The following is an 18,691-nucleotide window of genomic DNA, read 5'->3' on the forward strand; positions in this document are numbered from 1 at the left end:
TGGGTTCTATAACGTAACACATTTTTCTCCCTGTGGGGCCTGATAATTTGTATTTACTGTCGTTAAGAAGCCTGACTGTGCATGTGGAAGGATAAGACAAACAGTCCCAATATAATTTTAAGAGCATCTTATTCTTCTAAAGAAGTTCCGCTGTTATATATATTGAACATACAGAATATATGAAAGCAAATTCTGATAAAATTTAGGAATAACTTGGAAAAAGTCAGGCTTTAAATGTTTAACAGTATGAAATACATGCTGGTGTGGTACACAAGCATATACATGCACTATTAAATTCATCTCAACAGGGAATTGTATTTATATAATACTTAATATGAAGGATGTTCTCCGTAAAAAAAACCTCAAAAATTTTTGTTCCCCCTATTAAATTCTATTAATCTTTTTCATAAGCGTAGAGTAGTGCCAGCCTATGGTTTTTTAAACAGATGAAGAAGGAATAGTAAAAAATCTTCCACAGGTTGACAAGATGAATGTTTATACATTAAATAAATTCATTATCTCCACCCATGATCAAAAAAAAATGCAGCCAGATTATAAAACTTTCTGCTGCGCAATCCGTATGGAAGAGGATTTATGTTGAAAACTATGAAACTTTAAATAAATATCCAGGGTCAACCCTAACATATCCATGATCAGAACAATCCCTGTTACTGAAAATTATTTTTTTACTTATAAAAACAAAAGCTGAAAGGGATTAATACAAAAATCTCCTTCACTATACTCAGTCAAGATTAATGTTTTGATTGGAAGAGCATGGAGGATTTGAAGAGTGGACAAAGCGTCATTCACTTCCTACTCATAGTACAGAAGTCTCTCCAAAAAAACACTCTGAACAAGCTAAGATTCCATGCCTTCTTGAAAATCTTCCCACTCATTACTAACGTATAGATGCACTGGTCAAAAATCTAAAGTGAACCACACTCATTATTGGATCAAATAGCAGATTATTTGTCCAATTATTAAAGCAGATAGCATCCAAACATGGTGGCCCTAAACCCCAACAATCAGGATTGTGTAGAACAAAATAATTAGCTGCAACATGTCAATTTGTGCCTGCACAGCCAGGCAAGGCAAAAGCTAAGATTAGCTGAGGACAGCAGAAAAAAACCAGTATGTAAGTGTGTATTTATTTCCTACTTAGGAGCTATTAACTGCTTTGCTGTCTTAAAATTAAATATTAGTGGCTGTCTTAATATGCACATCTATGTGGAGAAAACAAAATTTTTCATTTGACTGTTACACCTGTTCACAATTTAAAAAAACCACAAACAACACTTACAGGTATATTCACTCTTTATAAGGTCAACCATGCACATGACAAGAACTCTGGTTATTTAGGAAAGGCACTTTTCAATTCCAATATTAGTTGAAAAATTATTTAACTATTACTTTATTTAACCTGTATGTTATTAATCAGGGTGATCATCCATTACCATCCTGTTGCTCCTCAATCTCGTCCCAAAGCCATAAAAAACCCACTAACTTTGTGATTCTGAAAGTATAAATGTCAATGTCAAAAAAAAAATCTAGCCTACTTAAGTCTTCAGGAGAATTATTATACGTTTATTCTGCAATGCATACATGTCTGTTGTCAAAATGCTTTAATTAGTAAATGTATAGTTATACTTACAAGCTGGTGCTCTAATCGTTTGATTGTTTCATCTTTTTTCTTTATATCTTCTTTAAGCTGCCTGATTTCATTTAGCAGATCTTCAGTCTGACATGTGGAGTAACAGAAAAACAGGCCACATGAAGTTTTCTGTGGGGTCAGGGGAGGGTAGACAGACAGACACAATTTGTCCAGAACATACATAAATAAACTGCTGCCAAAGGCCCAGCAGGAAAATATGTATTAATTATCACGAATTCATCCTAACAAACAAGTTAGGCTCTGCTTTTATCACATTGCTCATATGTTAACATGGGCCATATGTACCTAAGAGGACCATACAGCTCCAAACAACGTGAAAACTTGGCTAAACTGAAAGTCCTTAGTCCAAGGCACAGGTCTGAGCAAGCATACTGTCTACTGTTAACGTTTTAATTTGTGCTACTTTCAGTAAAAGCATTTTGAGCTCCTTTTTACAATGGCTTTATGATCTTTCAAAATTACATACGCAATTGAGAAAACACCTATGACTGAGAATTACTGAATATTTATAATCCTGTTTAACAATAAATAGCAATGCTAATTTTTGTTAATTGCAATTTGAAAATTGTCACATGAAAGTAGACTAATAGAATAGAAAAAGGAGAATAAAGCACATTTTATAAAAAAAACCCCAGCAAACCAGGGTAACTATTTCTTGCACTATATAGAAAGCCCAGTTGAAATTTCACTGTGATCACATGGGAGAGGTAAGACTTAGAGAAAAAAAGAGTAAAATTTTCAAGGATTTTCAACCTTGACATCTACAAAGTTATTTTGAGATTTCTTTACATCTTTCTCTTTTTATAGTATTTTAAAGTATTTATCAGTAACTTAATCAAGCTGTTCGGCTACACAATGCATTGTGGGGGTATGCATTGTGTTAGTAACAACATTTGCATATGATTTAAGTTTAATAAAGACTGCTACTATCTGTTACGTTGGACGAAACAGTGAGACTCAAAGATATCTTATGCTATGCAAACAACCCAAAGCTACACATTAAAGAAGATTATTTGAAAGCCACAAGAACTGAATGCCAATTAAACCTGGTTTGCTTCTGACAGCAGAAGGCAATACTTTCTTTTCCCAGGAATTATTCATGATTCAAGACTACATTTCTGAAAGATCAGACGTGGTACAAAAAGCATAACTAGTCCAAATGATGAAGCCAGTATAAACAGAATAAATACAACTGCAGTGCACAGAGTCCCTGAAACATAAATATTGTAGGTCCCAGTATTGCTAAGATCTTGCATAGGAGTGTCCTTGAACTCATGCTGATTCATACTGACGTACATGGAACTCCACAAAGGAGCAAGAGTCCATCTGTGCAGATCCATCTACGGTTTCTAAAATGCAGGTTCTTATTTCTTTTCAGTAGCTAGCCAAGTCTAAGAAACAGTCCTTCAATTTTGTTTCTTATTTCTGGTCCTTTAAAAAACACACCTATACTATCAATTTATTACAGTTGCAGCCTGTAATTAATAGTGGATCTTGTATTGATTTTAACTGTAACACACTCAAATACTACAGTGTAGGACAACAGTACAAAAAGTTATTTTTTTAATAAAGCAGCACACAAAATAAATACCAGTTAAAATGGAAAAAGGAAAAACAAATCTATTTTGGGCCATTCAATTTTGTCAGTATCACCTTAAATGTCTATTGCAATCACCTCTCATTCTTGTGTTTTCCAAGATTTTCCTGCAAGTGACTGGGAGACCCCACTACAGGTTCTAGAGTTTTGCAAATTGGTGGATAAGCAAACAAAACAGGCTGTAAACTTAACAAAATTAATTGATAAATTCTTTAACCATACTTCAAAAGAAGAGATCATTCAATTTTACAGACAATGAATGTTTAGCAATGAGACTACAATTTAGCACTCATTAAAACACTTGTAGCGAACTGGAGAGATGGCCATATTTGGGGAAGATCATCTGATAGTGTAAACTGTCATATTTTCTAAGGACTGGCCCTGTACTGTGAAGATTAAGGGACATAAAATGACATTATTGTAACATCATGAAATATGAAAAGGCACACCTTTTTCACTAATTAACTTGTGTGTCAATTTGCGCTCTGTTTTAAAGATTCAAAGAAGCAATTTTACTTGAAAAAATTTAGGTTGTATAAAAACAGGTCAGTAGCTTTTGGTGTTTGTTTTGAAGTGTGGGAGCCAAAGTATAATAAAAAACACTACAAGAGAAATTGTTTACAAAAAGTGTACATTATTTTCATGTGCAAGACTATAATTTGTTCAATTGTGGCTTTGAAATTAAAAAAACTAAAGGGATAATTAATTACAAAGTCAAAGTATGTATTACTTCACTGAGCTGATAGGACCCATAATAAATATAAGAACTGCTTCTTATCTCAACTTTAAATTGGCTTATTTGATCTGGAAGTGCTAACTTCATAATTTATGTGAGATACTGATAAAAAAAATTTCAAAGTTACACTACTATTCTCCAATACAATCAATGTCAATTTACCTGATATATAGGCTCAACGTCCTGTGTTTCTGGGCTTGATGGTATTGAGAGTGGGATGTCCTGAAGAGAGACATTCTCATCATTCTGCTGGAGAACAGGAAAGGAATGAAGGTCTAGCTTGTCTGCTAAATTGCTAGTTCCTAAAGCCAGTTTCAGACACAAAAGCATTAAAAAAAAAAGTCTTGCTATCATACTAAAAATGCTGGTATTAACATTTTCAGTGCCACTTAGGAAGTCTGCAATGGAGATAAGAATCAAGAGCTTTGTTTAAATCAGCCTGCTGGAAAAAACTGATAGTTAAGAGATAAAAGACTGTCTCCTCTTAACTGCTGTGTCTTTGAAGAACAACATGTTTCCATCAAAATAAAAAGCAGTCAAGTAGCACTTTAAAGACTAGCAAAATAGTTTATTAGGTGAGCTTTCGTGGGACAGACCCACTTCTTCAGACCATAGCCATACCAGAACAGACTCAATATTGACTCTGTTCTGGTCTGGCTATGGTCTGAAGAAGTGGGTCTGTCCCACGAAAGCTCACCTAATAAACTATTTTGCTAGTCTTTAAAGTGCTACTTGACTGCTTTTTGTTTTGATAGTATCTAGACTAGCACGGCTTACTCTCTGTTACTATTCAACATGTTTCCATAATCAACTTGTACCACTCTAAGTGCAATATGTTTATTTGTACAATACTATAAGTTCGGTGGCCGCAGCACCAGAAACAACAACTCAAAAGGTCCCCGTAAAATCTATGAAGTCAGTTTTCAGCTATTTGCAATCACAATGGCTATTACTTAGAGCAGTACTTGAATTTATTCATGACATTTTAATTTCAGCTTTAAAGTGGAATAGGAATTAGTGAGTCTACAACCCACATAGAAATTAATTTCATTCCAAAGAAATCTGCATTTTTGTTAAAATGTCACATTACAGAACAGCTGATTTTATTGTCTTAGAGTGGCCTTAATGAATGTTATATTTTTAAATGCTGTACATCTAAATATAATACATAACATCCCCTTGTTTCAGAAATTTTTATTTTCTTTAAACAACTTACAATACGCTAAATGAATTAATGCACTTTTATAGTATATTTTAAGTAAATATAAATGCACATATATAATTTCAAAGATTTAAGTGCTTATTCTCATTTGCAGGCATGTATCTAATTGTCACATTTACAACATTAGGGTTGCAACAAGTATTTAAATAGGGAGGGATAGCTTGGTGGTTTGAGCATTGGTCTGCTAAACTCAGGGTTGTGAGCTCAGTACTTGAGGGGGCCATTTAGGGGTCTTGCGGGGGTGGGAGGGATGGTGCTTGGTTTTGCCAACAGGGCAGGGGACTGGACTTCATGACCTGAGGTACCTTCCAGTTCTATGAGATGTGTATCTCTTTTTTTTTTTTCTTTTTAATACTTTGTAATTCTGACGTGAAGTCTAAGATACCATAAGAATGCCATTTGACTAAAATTGTGCGAGCCACATCCCTGAAGTGGCACTAACATCCAATAAGTAAGATCTGGCATCACATTTCTTTGATGGACTACATTTAGAGAAAGAAGGCAGGGGATGTAATATCTTTTATTGAACCAACTTCTGTTGGTCAGAAACACAATCTTTCCTCATTTTATACTGCAGTTCAATGTACTTCACACATGTCACAGCATACCCTAGGCTGGTTCATGTAGTTTTTTATTTTTTTTTATATATATATACATATATATATATATATGTATGTATGTATGTGTACACACACACACACACACACATATAAATAAAGTATTTACTTTTTCATATGGCTTTATACTGGTAAGCACAGTTAGTAAGAGAACAAATATAAAACATTTATCTCCTTCTTTTCAAAAATAAAATGCAATTTCTAAAAGACCAGGAGAGTTAAAAGACATTCTCCTCATAACAAGCCATCACAAAATAACGGCTCTCAGAGGGTATGTACCAATGATTATCTCCACTGGGTAAATTAATTGTTACACCTCGGGGCTTCTCTGCAAGTACCTGATTATACTAATTAAAATACTGAATTGAGATTTGCAGAGATTCAAACTGTTGGTCTGTTTCCTACTGGAGTGAGGCCAAGCTTTTGAAACTTTTGGCAAAAGAAAGGCAAACATAGGACTCATGTAAAATCTAACTAACTATCATTGTTTGTATTAGTAATTTATATACAGTTTCACTTGGACCCTTCACCTATTTTTTCCTCTTTGCAGCTGAAAAAAACAGAGGAAAGCTATGCATTAAAGCTCCAATTCGCAAATCAATGAGACAGCTCATATACTTAAAGCAGCGCACATTTTAAGTAACTTGCTGAATCAGATCTTCAGACTGCTAGAGAATAATGATGCTATTTGGTATTACCAGTCAGAATCAGGAATTCTTTGGAAAGGATACCATAAACCTAATTAAGTACATTACTATTCCTGCAGCCTTTACAATTTTCCAATTCCTCCAAACACAGTGTACTCCACTTGAAAAAAAAACAAAAACTGGTGACTTCAATTTGGCTATGTCAACATTACAGTGATCTGTCGACAGAAGTCTCCTTTGGAAGAGATCTTCCAACAAAATTTCTGTTGACAGATCATGGCCACACATGAAAGTGGATCACTCTGTCAATCTCTGCTCTGTCTACAGGCCCGTCTTGACAGAATGGCCAACCAGAAGCACAGTAGACAGGGCTGCCCAATGACCCAGAAGCCCTGTCCATTGACAGAGGGCCCCTTGGAGCGTCTACACAGCTTTTTTAAAATCGACAGATTCTGTCGAGAAAGGCATTCTGCTTCGTGGGGGAGAAGCAGAAGTCTGTTGATAAAAGTGCCGTGTCTGTCGATTTACTGTCGACAGAACACATTTTTAATGTGGATGCTCCACAAGTTTTGTCAACAAAACCAGGGTTTTGGTGACAAAACTCTCTAATGTAGGCATAGCTTCTAAGTTTAAATTTTAATTTTTACTAAAATTTCACCTCACCAGTTAATAGAAATACTAGTGGTTGAGTTCATGTTGATGTCACTGCAAAGGTAGTAATTAACCAAATGAAGTGCATCTCAAATATCAATTTCCTCTTCTTTATGGTGGCATATTTAGTTACTTGTACAAACAGAGCTCTCCTTAGAGCCATTAAAAATACAGAAACAAATTCATTCCTATGCTATCTAAAATACTCTGCTTATAAGAATCCACAGATCATAAGAATCAAACCATCCAGTATGAATGTGATTCTTATAAAAGGAGAGAATTTTATGTTTAAATAAACAAGAATGGAGCCAATTAAAATCAGGCTAAAAATGTCCTCGATTGGTGTGAGCTTTGTCCAAGATGACACTGTGAAAATGAACTAAGGCAAATTATATATACACACCAACTAGATCGGGGTGGCCAACCTGTGGCTCTCAAGCCACATGAAGCTCTTTCTTCAATGAAATGCAGCTCCTACTCAGAGCCGTGTGCCTGAATTGCTCACTGCCAACTTTCTGAATGCGCCCCAGCACCTACAGGGAGAAGTGTGTGGCTGCGGTGGCAGCTCCAGTGAGACCCAGGCATTGAGTTAAAGCAGGAGAGGGGCTGGGGCTGCCTGGCTCTAGGGAAGAGGAGGGTGCATTGGGCTAGAGCAGGAGGGTCTTTCATAGCCAATCAGCGGATGCCATTTTGTGTACTATACCTATATAGATAAATAGATAAAAACAAATACATAATACGTGGCTCTTTGCACCCTACCCATAGCTAGTCTCTAACAGGCTCCTCAGCAAGGGAGGATTCCACCACTCCGGAAGGGCAGGCCCATAGCTGGAAGGGGTGGGGCTGTGGCTAGTCTCCTGTAGGCAGCCCTCCGTGCATACACAACACTCCAGCAGCAATTTAAAGGGCCCTGGACCCTACTGAATCTTGGGGTCCTGGGGCACTTGTCCCCATTACCTCCCCTTGTTGGTGGGTCAGCCTATAATCAGAGATAAAGGAGAATAATTCTTCTCCATCCTCCTTGTCACAACGTTTTGGGTACTTGAAAGCAGTTATGTTCCCTCTTAGGCTTCTCTTTTGCAGACTAAATAAAATCTAGTTTTTTCAATATTCCCTCAATAGTTCATGTTTTCTCGACCTTTAATTTTTGTGTTCTTCTCTGGACTCTCTCTAATATCTCCATATCCTTCCTGAAATGTGGTAGCAAAAAATAGACATAATACTCGAGGGTCTAGTTTATTCTTAATAAGCGCCAAGTAGAGCAGAACAGTTATTTCTCCTGTCTTCTTAGAACACTCCTGCTAACACATCACAGATGTTTGGTTTTTCGGCAATGGTGTTACACTGCTGACTGATATTTAGCTTCTGGTCCACTATGACCTCTAGGTCCCCTTCCACAATACTCCTCCTCAGGCAGTCATTTCCCATTTTGTATATCTGCACCTGGTTGTTTTTTTCCTTAAGCGTGTACTTCACATTTGTCCTTACTGAATTTTATCGTATTTACCTCAGACTATTTGTCTAGTTTGCCCAGATCATTTTGAACTATAATCCTATCCTCCAAACATATTTCAGAATCAAGACTTTTTTAAACAATTGTTTTGGTCTTTTGGCTCCTTTGTTACAAACGGTGTCTGTATTGGAATACGTCACATGTATTTAACCAGTGAAAGGTAAAAAACTTCTGCCCCTGTTGTGTTGCCTATTTTCTCATCACTGTCGTGTGTAAAACATCAATACAGACATTATCGCCCCCGTGAGTCAGGGACACCATGATTTTGGCAAGAAGGGACTCTGAGAAAAATCCCCTCGGACACATGAAGCTTTAAATTGTCACAGCTTGCCAGTTAGCAGCATTCCAACGGTCACTTTTTGACCAGCAGCTCCCCCGGCAATTTGAAAAAGGTTCCATGAGCTTATCCATAATCATGAGGAAAGGTGTCTAAATTTACACAGAACGCTCTGATTGGGTGAGCCTGGAGAAGTAGCAGAACCTTCCACCAGGGGCTGGACCTAGTTGAGAACTGTACCAAAATGGTAATAGACTCATGCATAATGCATGAGCCTGCTCTATAAAAGCAGGGCACGCAGCCCATTCTGCGGTCCTTTACGGGAAGGCATGGTTCTGTAGAACATCTGCCAGTCCCCAGCCTAGCCCTTTGGGGTGAAGAGAGAAGAACCGAAGACTGCCACCTGCTCTGAGACACAAGATTTCCCACCACCTGCGCTCCAGCGGCAGCAGTGGCAGCAGCAATAACAGCAAGCGGTGTCCCTGTGGGGAAGCAGGTCGGCTGTCAAACTGGCCTGCACCAGTGCAGATACTGCGCGGCCGGCTTAGCGGAACCCAGGGCCCGCCACCACAGCAACCAGCGGCTGCCTCACCGGACTCGACACACCCACCGGACCAGACGTATCCTCACCAGCAGGCCTGCGCTGTTGCGCAGAGCCGCAGCTAAACCACCACAGTCCAATCAGTGGCCAAGGGACCTCTAGTAAGTGAGAAGGGCTGATCCCCCTACTGTGCACCTGCCTGGCAGGGCAGGTGTAGCACCCGGAGGCCTAACCTCGGGCTGGGCCTTCCTGGCTTCTGACTGGATTTTAATCTAAAAAACACACATCATAATTATTTATAATCTTAATTGTTATTGTTATAACTTGTTATCTTCGACAAAGTTGTTAGTATTAGTTAATTAGTTATATTTTTATTATAAAAGGACTGTTTATTAATTCATCTTATTAGTAGTGTTAGTTATTAATTTTCAGTTGGGGGGGGGAATTGTTAGCACTGTGTTAAGTAACCTAGAGTAACATATTACAAAGGTGAGGGCGTGGCCTCTCTTTTCCCTGTCTTTCTCTTGCCTGGTTAGATAGAGGGGCATATCCCCCTTTGGCCTTTTTATATACCTTTTTGGATCGGAGTAGCGACCTGGTTGCGGCAGGGTGGGGGGAGTAGTGTCCTCTCATCCTCCCATTAATATAATTTACATAAATACAAATTTATATTTATATTTTATAATTCCTTTAAACTTACCTTTATACCTATCTGAGGTCACAATTCACCCGAGTATTGTCATGAATATCCGCTTCTGTGTAAGTATACATTGTTGTTAATACGAGAACTTAACACAATATTCCTTTCCCTCTCCTAGGGGTTAATAAAATCATTGTCTCTGTCTTTCAAAAGTTCCATTGCCCGCCTCGTTGCTCCTCCTAGCCCTTGCCTGCCCAAGGGGGTTCAGTGAGGGCCCGTGACAACCAAGTGCGCACCCCAACATAAGTCATGGAGGTAGGTTCTGGGACCTAAAAGGTGCTGCGGGGTTGTTCAATTGTGCCCTCTCACCACCTGGTGGAGGCCCAGCTCAGCTGACAACTTGCAGCGGCGTTGGAAAGTCTCCCCAACAATCACAAGCCCCCAGGATTCTATACAAACAAAGTTTGTATCCAAAACCTAACACTAAACAGCACATCTGAATTCTCTCTTCCAAGAATCAAAAGAGAAGTATAATAGCTAGCGACATTTTGTGGTAACAATCAGTACGAAGCACCACATCTTTATTTTGAATGGAGTAGACTTCTTTGCCCAAACTCTGGATTTTAAGATTGCTGGCTTAGTGTAACAATTAAAAAAAAAAAAGGAATACTTCTGAATAAAAGCAAGGTTTCATTGTGCTGGCTTTTTTAAAGAGCAATTTTAGATCTCCTTTATCTATTCTATATTTGAGAAACTTTCTATATCCCTCTGTGTGTTTTTCTGTTTGTTCAGAACTCCTTCTAAAAGGTAAGAGCTAGGACCACCAAATTCAGTATACAGCTTCCTCTTATCTTCCCTTAAATGAACATAAAACTATAGCTGTGTCAGGAAAATGAGATGTGCCTGGAATGGGACTGCCATACAGAAAAGATATGGAATCATCAGGCATGTAGAAGTAGCTGGCTGATGGCATGCTCCTCTCCCTAGGTATGGGACTGCTGGAGCCCCAAGCCTCCCACATCTCAAGGAGTCCCAGGGGCTGATGCCCACCCCTCCCCCCTGATTTGTACTTGGACATTGCTTGCTGTTGCCCTTAGTCACGAAGTGAGGGGAAGCGCACATTTTTCTGCATTCCTCACTCTGGTTGAGAAGCACAGGGGGCAGATGAACTGGAGCTGCCCCAGACCGGAGACACGTACCCCTCCCCAGCTGTGCCTAAAGGAGCTGCAGTGGCCATGCTGATGCACATCTAACCAGGCCCCAAGCTGCTGGGGTAAGATAGGGCTGGGGAGTCCTCTCTCTCCAGGGCAGCCTGCACACTGAACCCTTAATTCCCAAGCCCACTCCAGAGCAATGATTTAAATGAAGCATGTACATTTTAATTTTATTTTCCAAAAAACAAAAATTGAAGTGAAGACCTGAGCAACAGTGGGTAAATCTAGTACATCATAAGTAGTGAGAAATACGGTCCATTTTGCAGCTTTAGTGTTCTAATGTTTGCTTATTTTAAGTCTTCCCAGTATAAATATAAATTAGTTTATCTTGAACCTTCCAACATTTAGCCCAACTATAAAATACCACCTCCAGAGAGCAGAAAACAGCAGTTCTTTTGATGTGCAATCAGCAATTAAGTTGTTATGCTCTGCAACTACTGAAGTAGCCATTAATTAACAGAGGAGGGAATTACCAAAAAAATTTGGACTCACTGATATGAAAAATGAATGTGGTATGTAAGTTTCAATTACTGATTTCCATAGTGCTATTTTCTAACAAAATATGAAGTACTCTATGACTTTAAAACCTAACATCAAATATAGCTCTCCTTGCTCAACTTACTAGTCAATTTGAACTCTACAATTTTATCTAGAAAGCCAGATTCTGAGGAGCTGTGAAGCCAGTGGCCGTGATATTCCCTGCTTATCCTGGACCCAGAATATTAGGGTTAATCTCAGTTTTCTTTTAAAAATAGTCTCTAGTTATTTGTCTTGTGAATAAAATCTTGAAAATAAGACAACCATACAAGTTGAAAGTTTGCCTCATTTTTCATTACCACCATTATGCTATCTACTTCAAGGTCCACGAAGCACTTAACTATCCTTTCCTTAATTTGAGAGATACCCATACAAATTGAGAGCTGTGAGGATAACATTGCTCAGGTTTGCTGTTAAAGATATAAGGTTGCTGTAAACTCCTTTTCAGCAAGCTACCTGCAGCCATACTTATTCTAGAACTGATAAATTAACACAGTGTCTGGCTACAGATAAGAGCAGTTTGATAACAAGATATGCTATAATACCATTTTAATTTCACACACACAGCACAAGGAATTTAGCCATTTTAATCCTAGCTCTGTAGCTTTAATCCAATCCAAAATTTTCTTAACTTTCCTCCACCCATAAAATGGGGATAGTTACTTACCTTGACTCGCTGTTATAATTATTTGCTACATGTTTCCCCAATTAGTTAATGTTCTGCAGTCCTGCCAGTAAGTTAAATGTACACAAAGTACTACAAAATCCTTGAGTGGCTAGGAATTTATAGCTCCTAGTCCTTTCATTTAAACAATTCTCCCTTGTAAAAACTCCAAACGTTAGCACTTCTGCAGCTATGTATATCTGAAGATTTCCCAACACTCTCACATTCTTGATTATCTTAAAATGTGAAACAGCTGCAACACAGCCACCTAAAAATCCTCAAGCCTAGCCCAGTCCTGCACATAACAATGTAGATGACATACAGGCCTCATCTATGTTGGAAAAGAAAATAAAGGCCTGTTCTAAAACACTTAAGCTGAAGCTAGCCTCCTTTATTTATTTATTTAAAGTGGTGGGTGGAGAGTCTCTTCCCCGAGCTTACAGGAGAAACAATAGCAAATACTACACCCCAATCCTGAAATAAAATTAATCTTTAGACAATATAAACATGTCAGTTGGGGGGGGGAAAAAAAAAGGCAAACAAGACTCCAAGAAAGAACAAATCTTTGCCAGCTCTGAGCACCATCACAGAGGAGCTTAGGGTATCTGTTGAACAGGAAAAAAGAAAAACAAAAAAACAAGAAACCGCCCACCCCCCACCCCCGACCACCACCCCACCCCAGGATTTCTGCATCAAAACAAAAGCCTTTCCTCCTATTTCTTCCATGCAGGGCATGGATGTCCCACAGGAAATGCCTGATCTCCCATATGGATCCTCACCAACTCCCATTCTATTTTTCAGTATAAGTCCTGCAAGGACAAGTTTCTGTTTCATACTGCTATTGCTTAGAATTTTCAAGGCTCTTATGTGGTGAAGAAGAATCAATATGCAACGAAAATAAACTTCCAGAGAGAAACAGTTCTGTTAATTTTGGTCTTCCCAGATGTTTGAATCTGACATTAACTACAGTAAAACATTCTAGTCTAGAAATTCAGATTGACACAAACTTTAAACCTTTGTGCATTTTATCGCTGACTTGCAAATCAACAATATGCTCCTACTTTGCAGACTTCCCAAATTCCCAGTTTAATAATGTATCTAAAAGATTTTTTTCTCTGAAGAAGTTTTTGAAGATACACAAATAATGATTATTCTGTCATTTCAAACTTAACAACCACCTAACTTTTCTTCTGCTCTGATCTATTATCCCGCTTTAAAACTGCCATTCAACCCTTGTTAGTGCCTAGACCGTGAGAAAATGAAGCATGAAGGCATTTACTAAAAAAGTGTTATAAACTTAAGCTCAAAAAAGTCAATGGAAAAATGGAAAGCAGTAAGGACTCCAATTTAAAATGAGTATATTGTGGTTTCACTAATGGATAACAAGCATATTTCTGTTGGTAGAGCTGAATTTAGACAATAAAAGGTGCCCAGATACACCCCCACATGTGGGTCCTTCTATGAGCAAATCCCAAGACAGAGCCAGTAGGAGGCACTTCAGCAGGAAGGAGAGGCCCCTGTGACAATAAGGCATATCTTTTTCTTCCTTTGGGACTACAGGTATATAGTTTTTTTCCCCTCCCCATGCTTTCATTTCAGAAGTAATAATTGATTTAAAAATCCTCGTCCTAGTACTTAAATTTGTTTCACAAAAGAAGTGCATAGTTAGTGTGTTAAGTTTTCTTTGTGTCAAAACTTCAGCAAAATTCTCTGTCAATTTAGTAACAGCCAAATTTAAAGTGAACAAAACTTAACAGGTTAATTAACTATTTTCTGCTGCTTGTCTTCCACTGATTTTAAATTTAATGGTTTTTGGTTTTAGTGTTTCTTTTTCCAGAATTCTGCAGGGGACCAGCTAATCTAATACAGAATACATATTACTTCCTTACCAATGCTTCCTTAATCAGGTTTAGGTTTAAATAACATAGAACAAAAGTTTCAAGTACCTTATACTTTCAAAGAAAGTTTAATACTTCTTAGTGTTATAGTATCTAAAGGTGAGCAGAAAGCAGGTGACAGTTAGCTATAAAAGGCGAAGAAGGTCAGGTTGCCAGAAATAAAAAACTGGTTCCATGATCCACAAGGGTTTTGCAGCTGCTATGGCATAACTTTTTGTCAGGGTACTTCAGTGAAGCGTGCACCCAATTTTTTGGAACATGGATCTCTGCCAACAAATCTGAGGCCATAAATTTACTTCACAACTGCCAAAGAACAATTAGGCTATGTCTATGCTACAGATCTTACAGCCATTCTATGCCAGCCAGAGAGATCCCTGGTCAACAAAATTAAACCACTCCCAGTGAGCTGCTATTGCTATATCAGCAGCAAAGCATCTCCCACAACTCAGTACTGTCCACACCTGTGCTTCTGTTGGTACAACTTATGTTGGACAGGGACAATTTTTTTCATACTCCTGAGAAAAGTGCTAGTGTAGACCTAGCCTTAGACTACTTTTTTCCTACCTACTACGGCCAAATCTGAAGCATCACTTTCAGAAGTTTGTGCATACCACTAACAATCTCTTGAAAATCCAGATCTCATTAAAGCTGTTCTCAAAGTTTTTGAGAGTCAAGGAAGGCAACATTTGAGACAGCATATCACATTTGCTTAACTCCTTCACAAATGTGTGTGTATATATTTTAATTGTATATTTGCAAGAACCAAATGATTAGTTTCTGGTACAACAGCATTTGTAGTAGATTTAAAAAAATTAGCGGACCCTGTCCTACAAGCCCAGCTTTAGAGTGATAATTAAATGTGATCAGCTGTAGTGATGCAGAAGCACACTGGAGGTTACTCCTCTTACAACAAAGTAGACTTCCCACGAATAACACGAAATAACGTTCAAAAGAGGGGTGTCACCTAGACGTGGAGTCAATTACACTATTGTTGAACTGCTATGCAATATGCAATCTTAGCCAGGGAGGGACAACTAAGCAAATAATCTCCTGTAAATTGAGTCATAGCAAAAATAAAAAGCTACAGCTTTGCTCACCATTCATGCAGCTTAAGCCACAGAGAACAGAAAGTTCTGAATTTTCTTTTGTATGGCTTTGAAAACCCTAGAGTTGACAGAGATGTAATTCAAAACTGTATGTCCTTGAACAAGCGTTTCACCACTCACAGGCTATGTCTAGATTACAGCAATTTGTCGACAGAAGTTTCTGTTGGAAGATATCTCCTGACAAGACTTCTGTCCACAGATCGTGGCCAAACTGCCAAGCGGATTGCAAGAGCAATCCACTCTGACAGAGAGCGACCAGACTGCCCGGCCGCTTTATCAGCAAAACAGCCAACCAGAAGCACAGCAGACAGGGCTGCCCAGTGTCCCAGAAGCCCTGTCTGTCAGCAGAAGGCCCCCCAGAAAGTCCAGACCAGCTTTCTGTCAACAGATCTCTTGGGAATCTGGATGTTCCCAAGTTTTGTCAACAAAACCCTCTGGTGTAGGCATAGTCACAAGGTGTAATGAGGATGCTGTATGTAAAGGGGCAACGCTTTCCATAAAAAGCAATGTGACTTAGGACCTAAGTCACAGTAAAAGACAATGGGCACTTTAGGGAAAAAATGAGAGGACTTTGCCACTTCTTATAGCTATAGAACCAGAGAGCTTATAGTGAATTATGTCTAAAACAGAGAGAAAATTTCAAATATTAAAACTAAATCAGAAAGTTGAGACACCATTTAGGCTAACAGTGATGTTTTCCCATATTTCCCCATAAAGAATTTCTGGCAGGTCTGCCAACATTTTCACAACTTCTCTGTTCCTAAAACTTTGCCAAATGGTTAATGAGAGCTGAAGGAGAGGAAACAGGCATGGGAGTCAGAGTAACCATTCAAAAGGGGGCTGTTTGAGTTGGTAGTCAATGTGTAAATCAAAGGGTTCTAGTGTGACAAATGCTGCAATCCTTTGTCTACATAGTTGTTTTAACAAATTAATTCAGTGGTACATGAGGGTTAGAGAGTTAGTTCAAGCTGAAAAGGGAAATACAAGAAGAATTTTGTCCCTAAAATGAGAAATAAAATTTCTAGGTCTAAAACTAGGTCAGAGAGGACAGCAGCCCTCTAAAATTTTCAGACAAAGACAACTACAGCTATAACTAGAGTTTAACATCTAGATTTCTATTCCTAATTTAAAAATGGCTTTGGTGTTAAAGTACAACAAGTGACTAACTAGGCGTGAATTTGCATACCATATGTTCTGTAGCATCTCAGCAGAAGGTCATATTGTTATGGATCAGATGAATAGCCTTAATTCCAAACTTCTGATCTGCTCTTAGGATTCAACCTGCCCCTTTTACACCAAGGGTAAATTGAGCTCACAGAGATATGTTTTAATAGGGCTAAGTGTAATTGTATCTATCTAGAAAAAAAGAATGGAGGTCATACTTGCAGGATGGACTATCCTGGGAAGCAGTGACCTAAAAAGATTTTGGAGTCATAGTTAGAGCCCTGAAAATCTGCAAATATAAACTTTATATCTGCCAAGGTGGACACAGAGATCCGTGGCTCATTTCTGCAGATGTGTATGTAAATTGTGTACGCGTGCAGGGCTCTAGGCTTGGTGACCAAACAACTGAATATAAACTCCCAGTATGACACTGTAGCCAAAAAGCTCATGTAGTCCTGAGATGCATAAATAGGGGAATCGCAAGCAGAAGCGGAGACGTTGTTTTACCACTATGGCTACATCTACACTATCAGATAAATTTGATTTTTTTTAAATTTGAATTCATAAGAACAAGGTTAAGTGTCCACATACCTTGAAATTTCACCCATCAGTTTTCCATGGTGAGTTTCCGTATCCCCATTGCCCTATAAGTTCAATAGGGTGAGCAGTGCATTGTGGGTCCCTATCCCACTGTGTCTCAGCCCTGGTTGCTTGGGGGTGTTTCATGTTAGAATCCCAGAATGCAAAGCACTGTCCCAGAATTCAGAGCACCCAGTAACAGAATTCAGCCCCCCGCCAAACCTGCCTGTGTTCCCTGTGCTGCACTCCCTCTGCAGACGTTTCTATAGTGGTAGGCAGCTGTGCCATCAGCCCTGTTTACCCCGCCCTGTTCCATCAGCTGCGCATCTGGACCTTTTTATATGCAGGCCTGGGTGCTGCAGAATTCAAATTCTAATACTTTATTGATTCGCCCACCCTAAGGACCATCACCTGATGATCAATACTCCATCAGATCCTTTGTGTTGAATTCATTCATCTTCTCTACATTTGTTGGTGTTCATTAAGCTTCCAGATTATCTCTCCTTTACTCACACCTAATCATCTCCTTTTTCACCTATCACCTTGAAGTCGATGAACTGTCAGGTCTCTCTCTGCCTAGTCTCATCTGTTATGTGCCTCTCAGACTTTGCCTTGGATATACGGCTGGTTTTGACACCTTGTCCAACCTCTCCACAATAGAACATTCATTTCTCTGACTATTCCCTCTTTCTTGACTCCCATTTATTTCTTCATTACTGATCGACATCCTGCCTGTCTCCTAGGAGTGCAATGTTGGTAAAATTGATAATGCCTCTTCTATTGTAGATTGTGACCTGCACTTATCTGACCACACTGACTCACTTGTATGCTCTTACGTCCATCCAAAATTAAAAGTGATATCGCCAAAGTCACCATCATTAATAAAGATGTTTAAGTACAAATAAACATTTAACTACATATATGCATAACAGGCACACATGGAAACTTCTGCTTCCTTTTTTATGCAACCAGTAATCAATCCAATAGTCATTGTGCTTTTCCAATTCAGTGATGCTAAGAGCAGAGGTGGGAGCTTGTAATGTGGTAGTGGATAACTATTACTGAATTCCAGATAAAACTGTAGTCTGTAAAATTTGCCATTTTAATAAAACTTATCTTCTGAGGATGACATCCAAACTTCCCATCTACCTTTCATGAGGAATGTAGTAAGTTAACTAAAGGTCTCTCCTGAATTAGTGACAGGTAAATATAGATCAACTTCTTTTCTACTAAGTTTGGCACATTTGGATTTTAAAAATTTTAGAAGTTGAAGTACCCAATTTCTTTGGAGTTTAACAATGATTGATAAATGCAGCTAAGGTAAAAATCTTCAGAGGAAACTTGTTCCCCTCTAAAGTCTTTTTCCTGTCTAGTTTTCAGGAGAGTATCTTTGAAAATGAATATGCATGCTTTTGT

The 18,691-nt window shown here is 38.6% G+C and overlaps 1 protein-coding gene across 8 annotated transcripts in view; it reads right to left on the reverse strand.

Moving 5' to 3' along the window:
• CCSER2 (coiled-coil serine rich protein 2) overlaps window positions 1–18,691 on the reverse strand; it is a 107,993-nt gene that overhangs the window by 32,128 nt on the left and 57,174 nt on the right. For 3 of the 8 annotated variants that reach the window (XM_075000134.1, XM_075000138.1, XM_075000137.1), the window contains exons 7-8: window positions 4,168–4,251; window positions 1,652–1,738 (exon numbers count right to left, since the gene is read on the reverse strand). In XM_075000134.1, coding sequence (XP_074856235.1) covers window positions 1,652–1,738; window positions 4,168–4,251 — 171 coding nt within the window. Of the gene's footprint in view, window positions 1–1,651; window positions 1,781–4,167; window positions 4,255–18,691 lie in introns of all 8 variants that reach the window. The other 5 variants (XM_075000131.1, XM_075000136.1, XM_075000135.1 and 2 more) reach the window with 3 other exon arrangements.

Source organism: Carettochelys insculpta, chromosome 7 (assembly GCF_033958435.1).
Source record: "Carettochelys insculpta isolate YL-2023 chromosome 7, ASM3395843v1, whole genome shotgun sequence".
Taxonomy (NCBI): Eukaryota; Metazoa; Chordata; order Testudines; family Carettochelyidae; genus Carettochelys; species Carettochelys insculpta.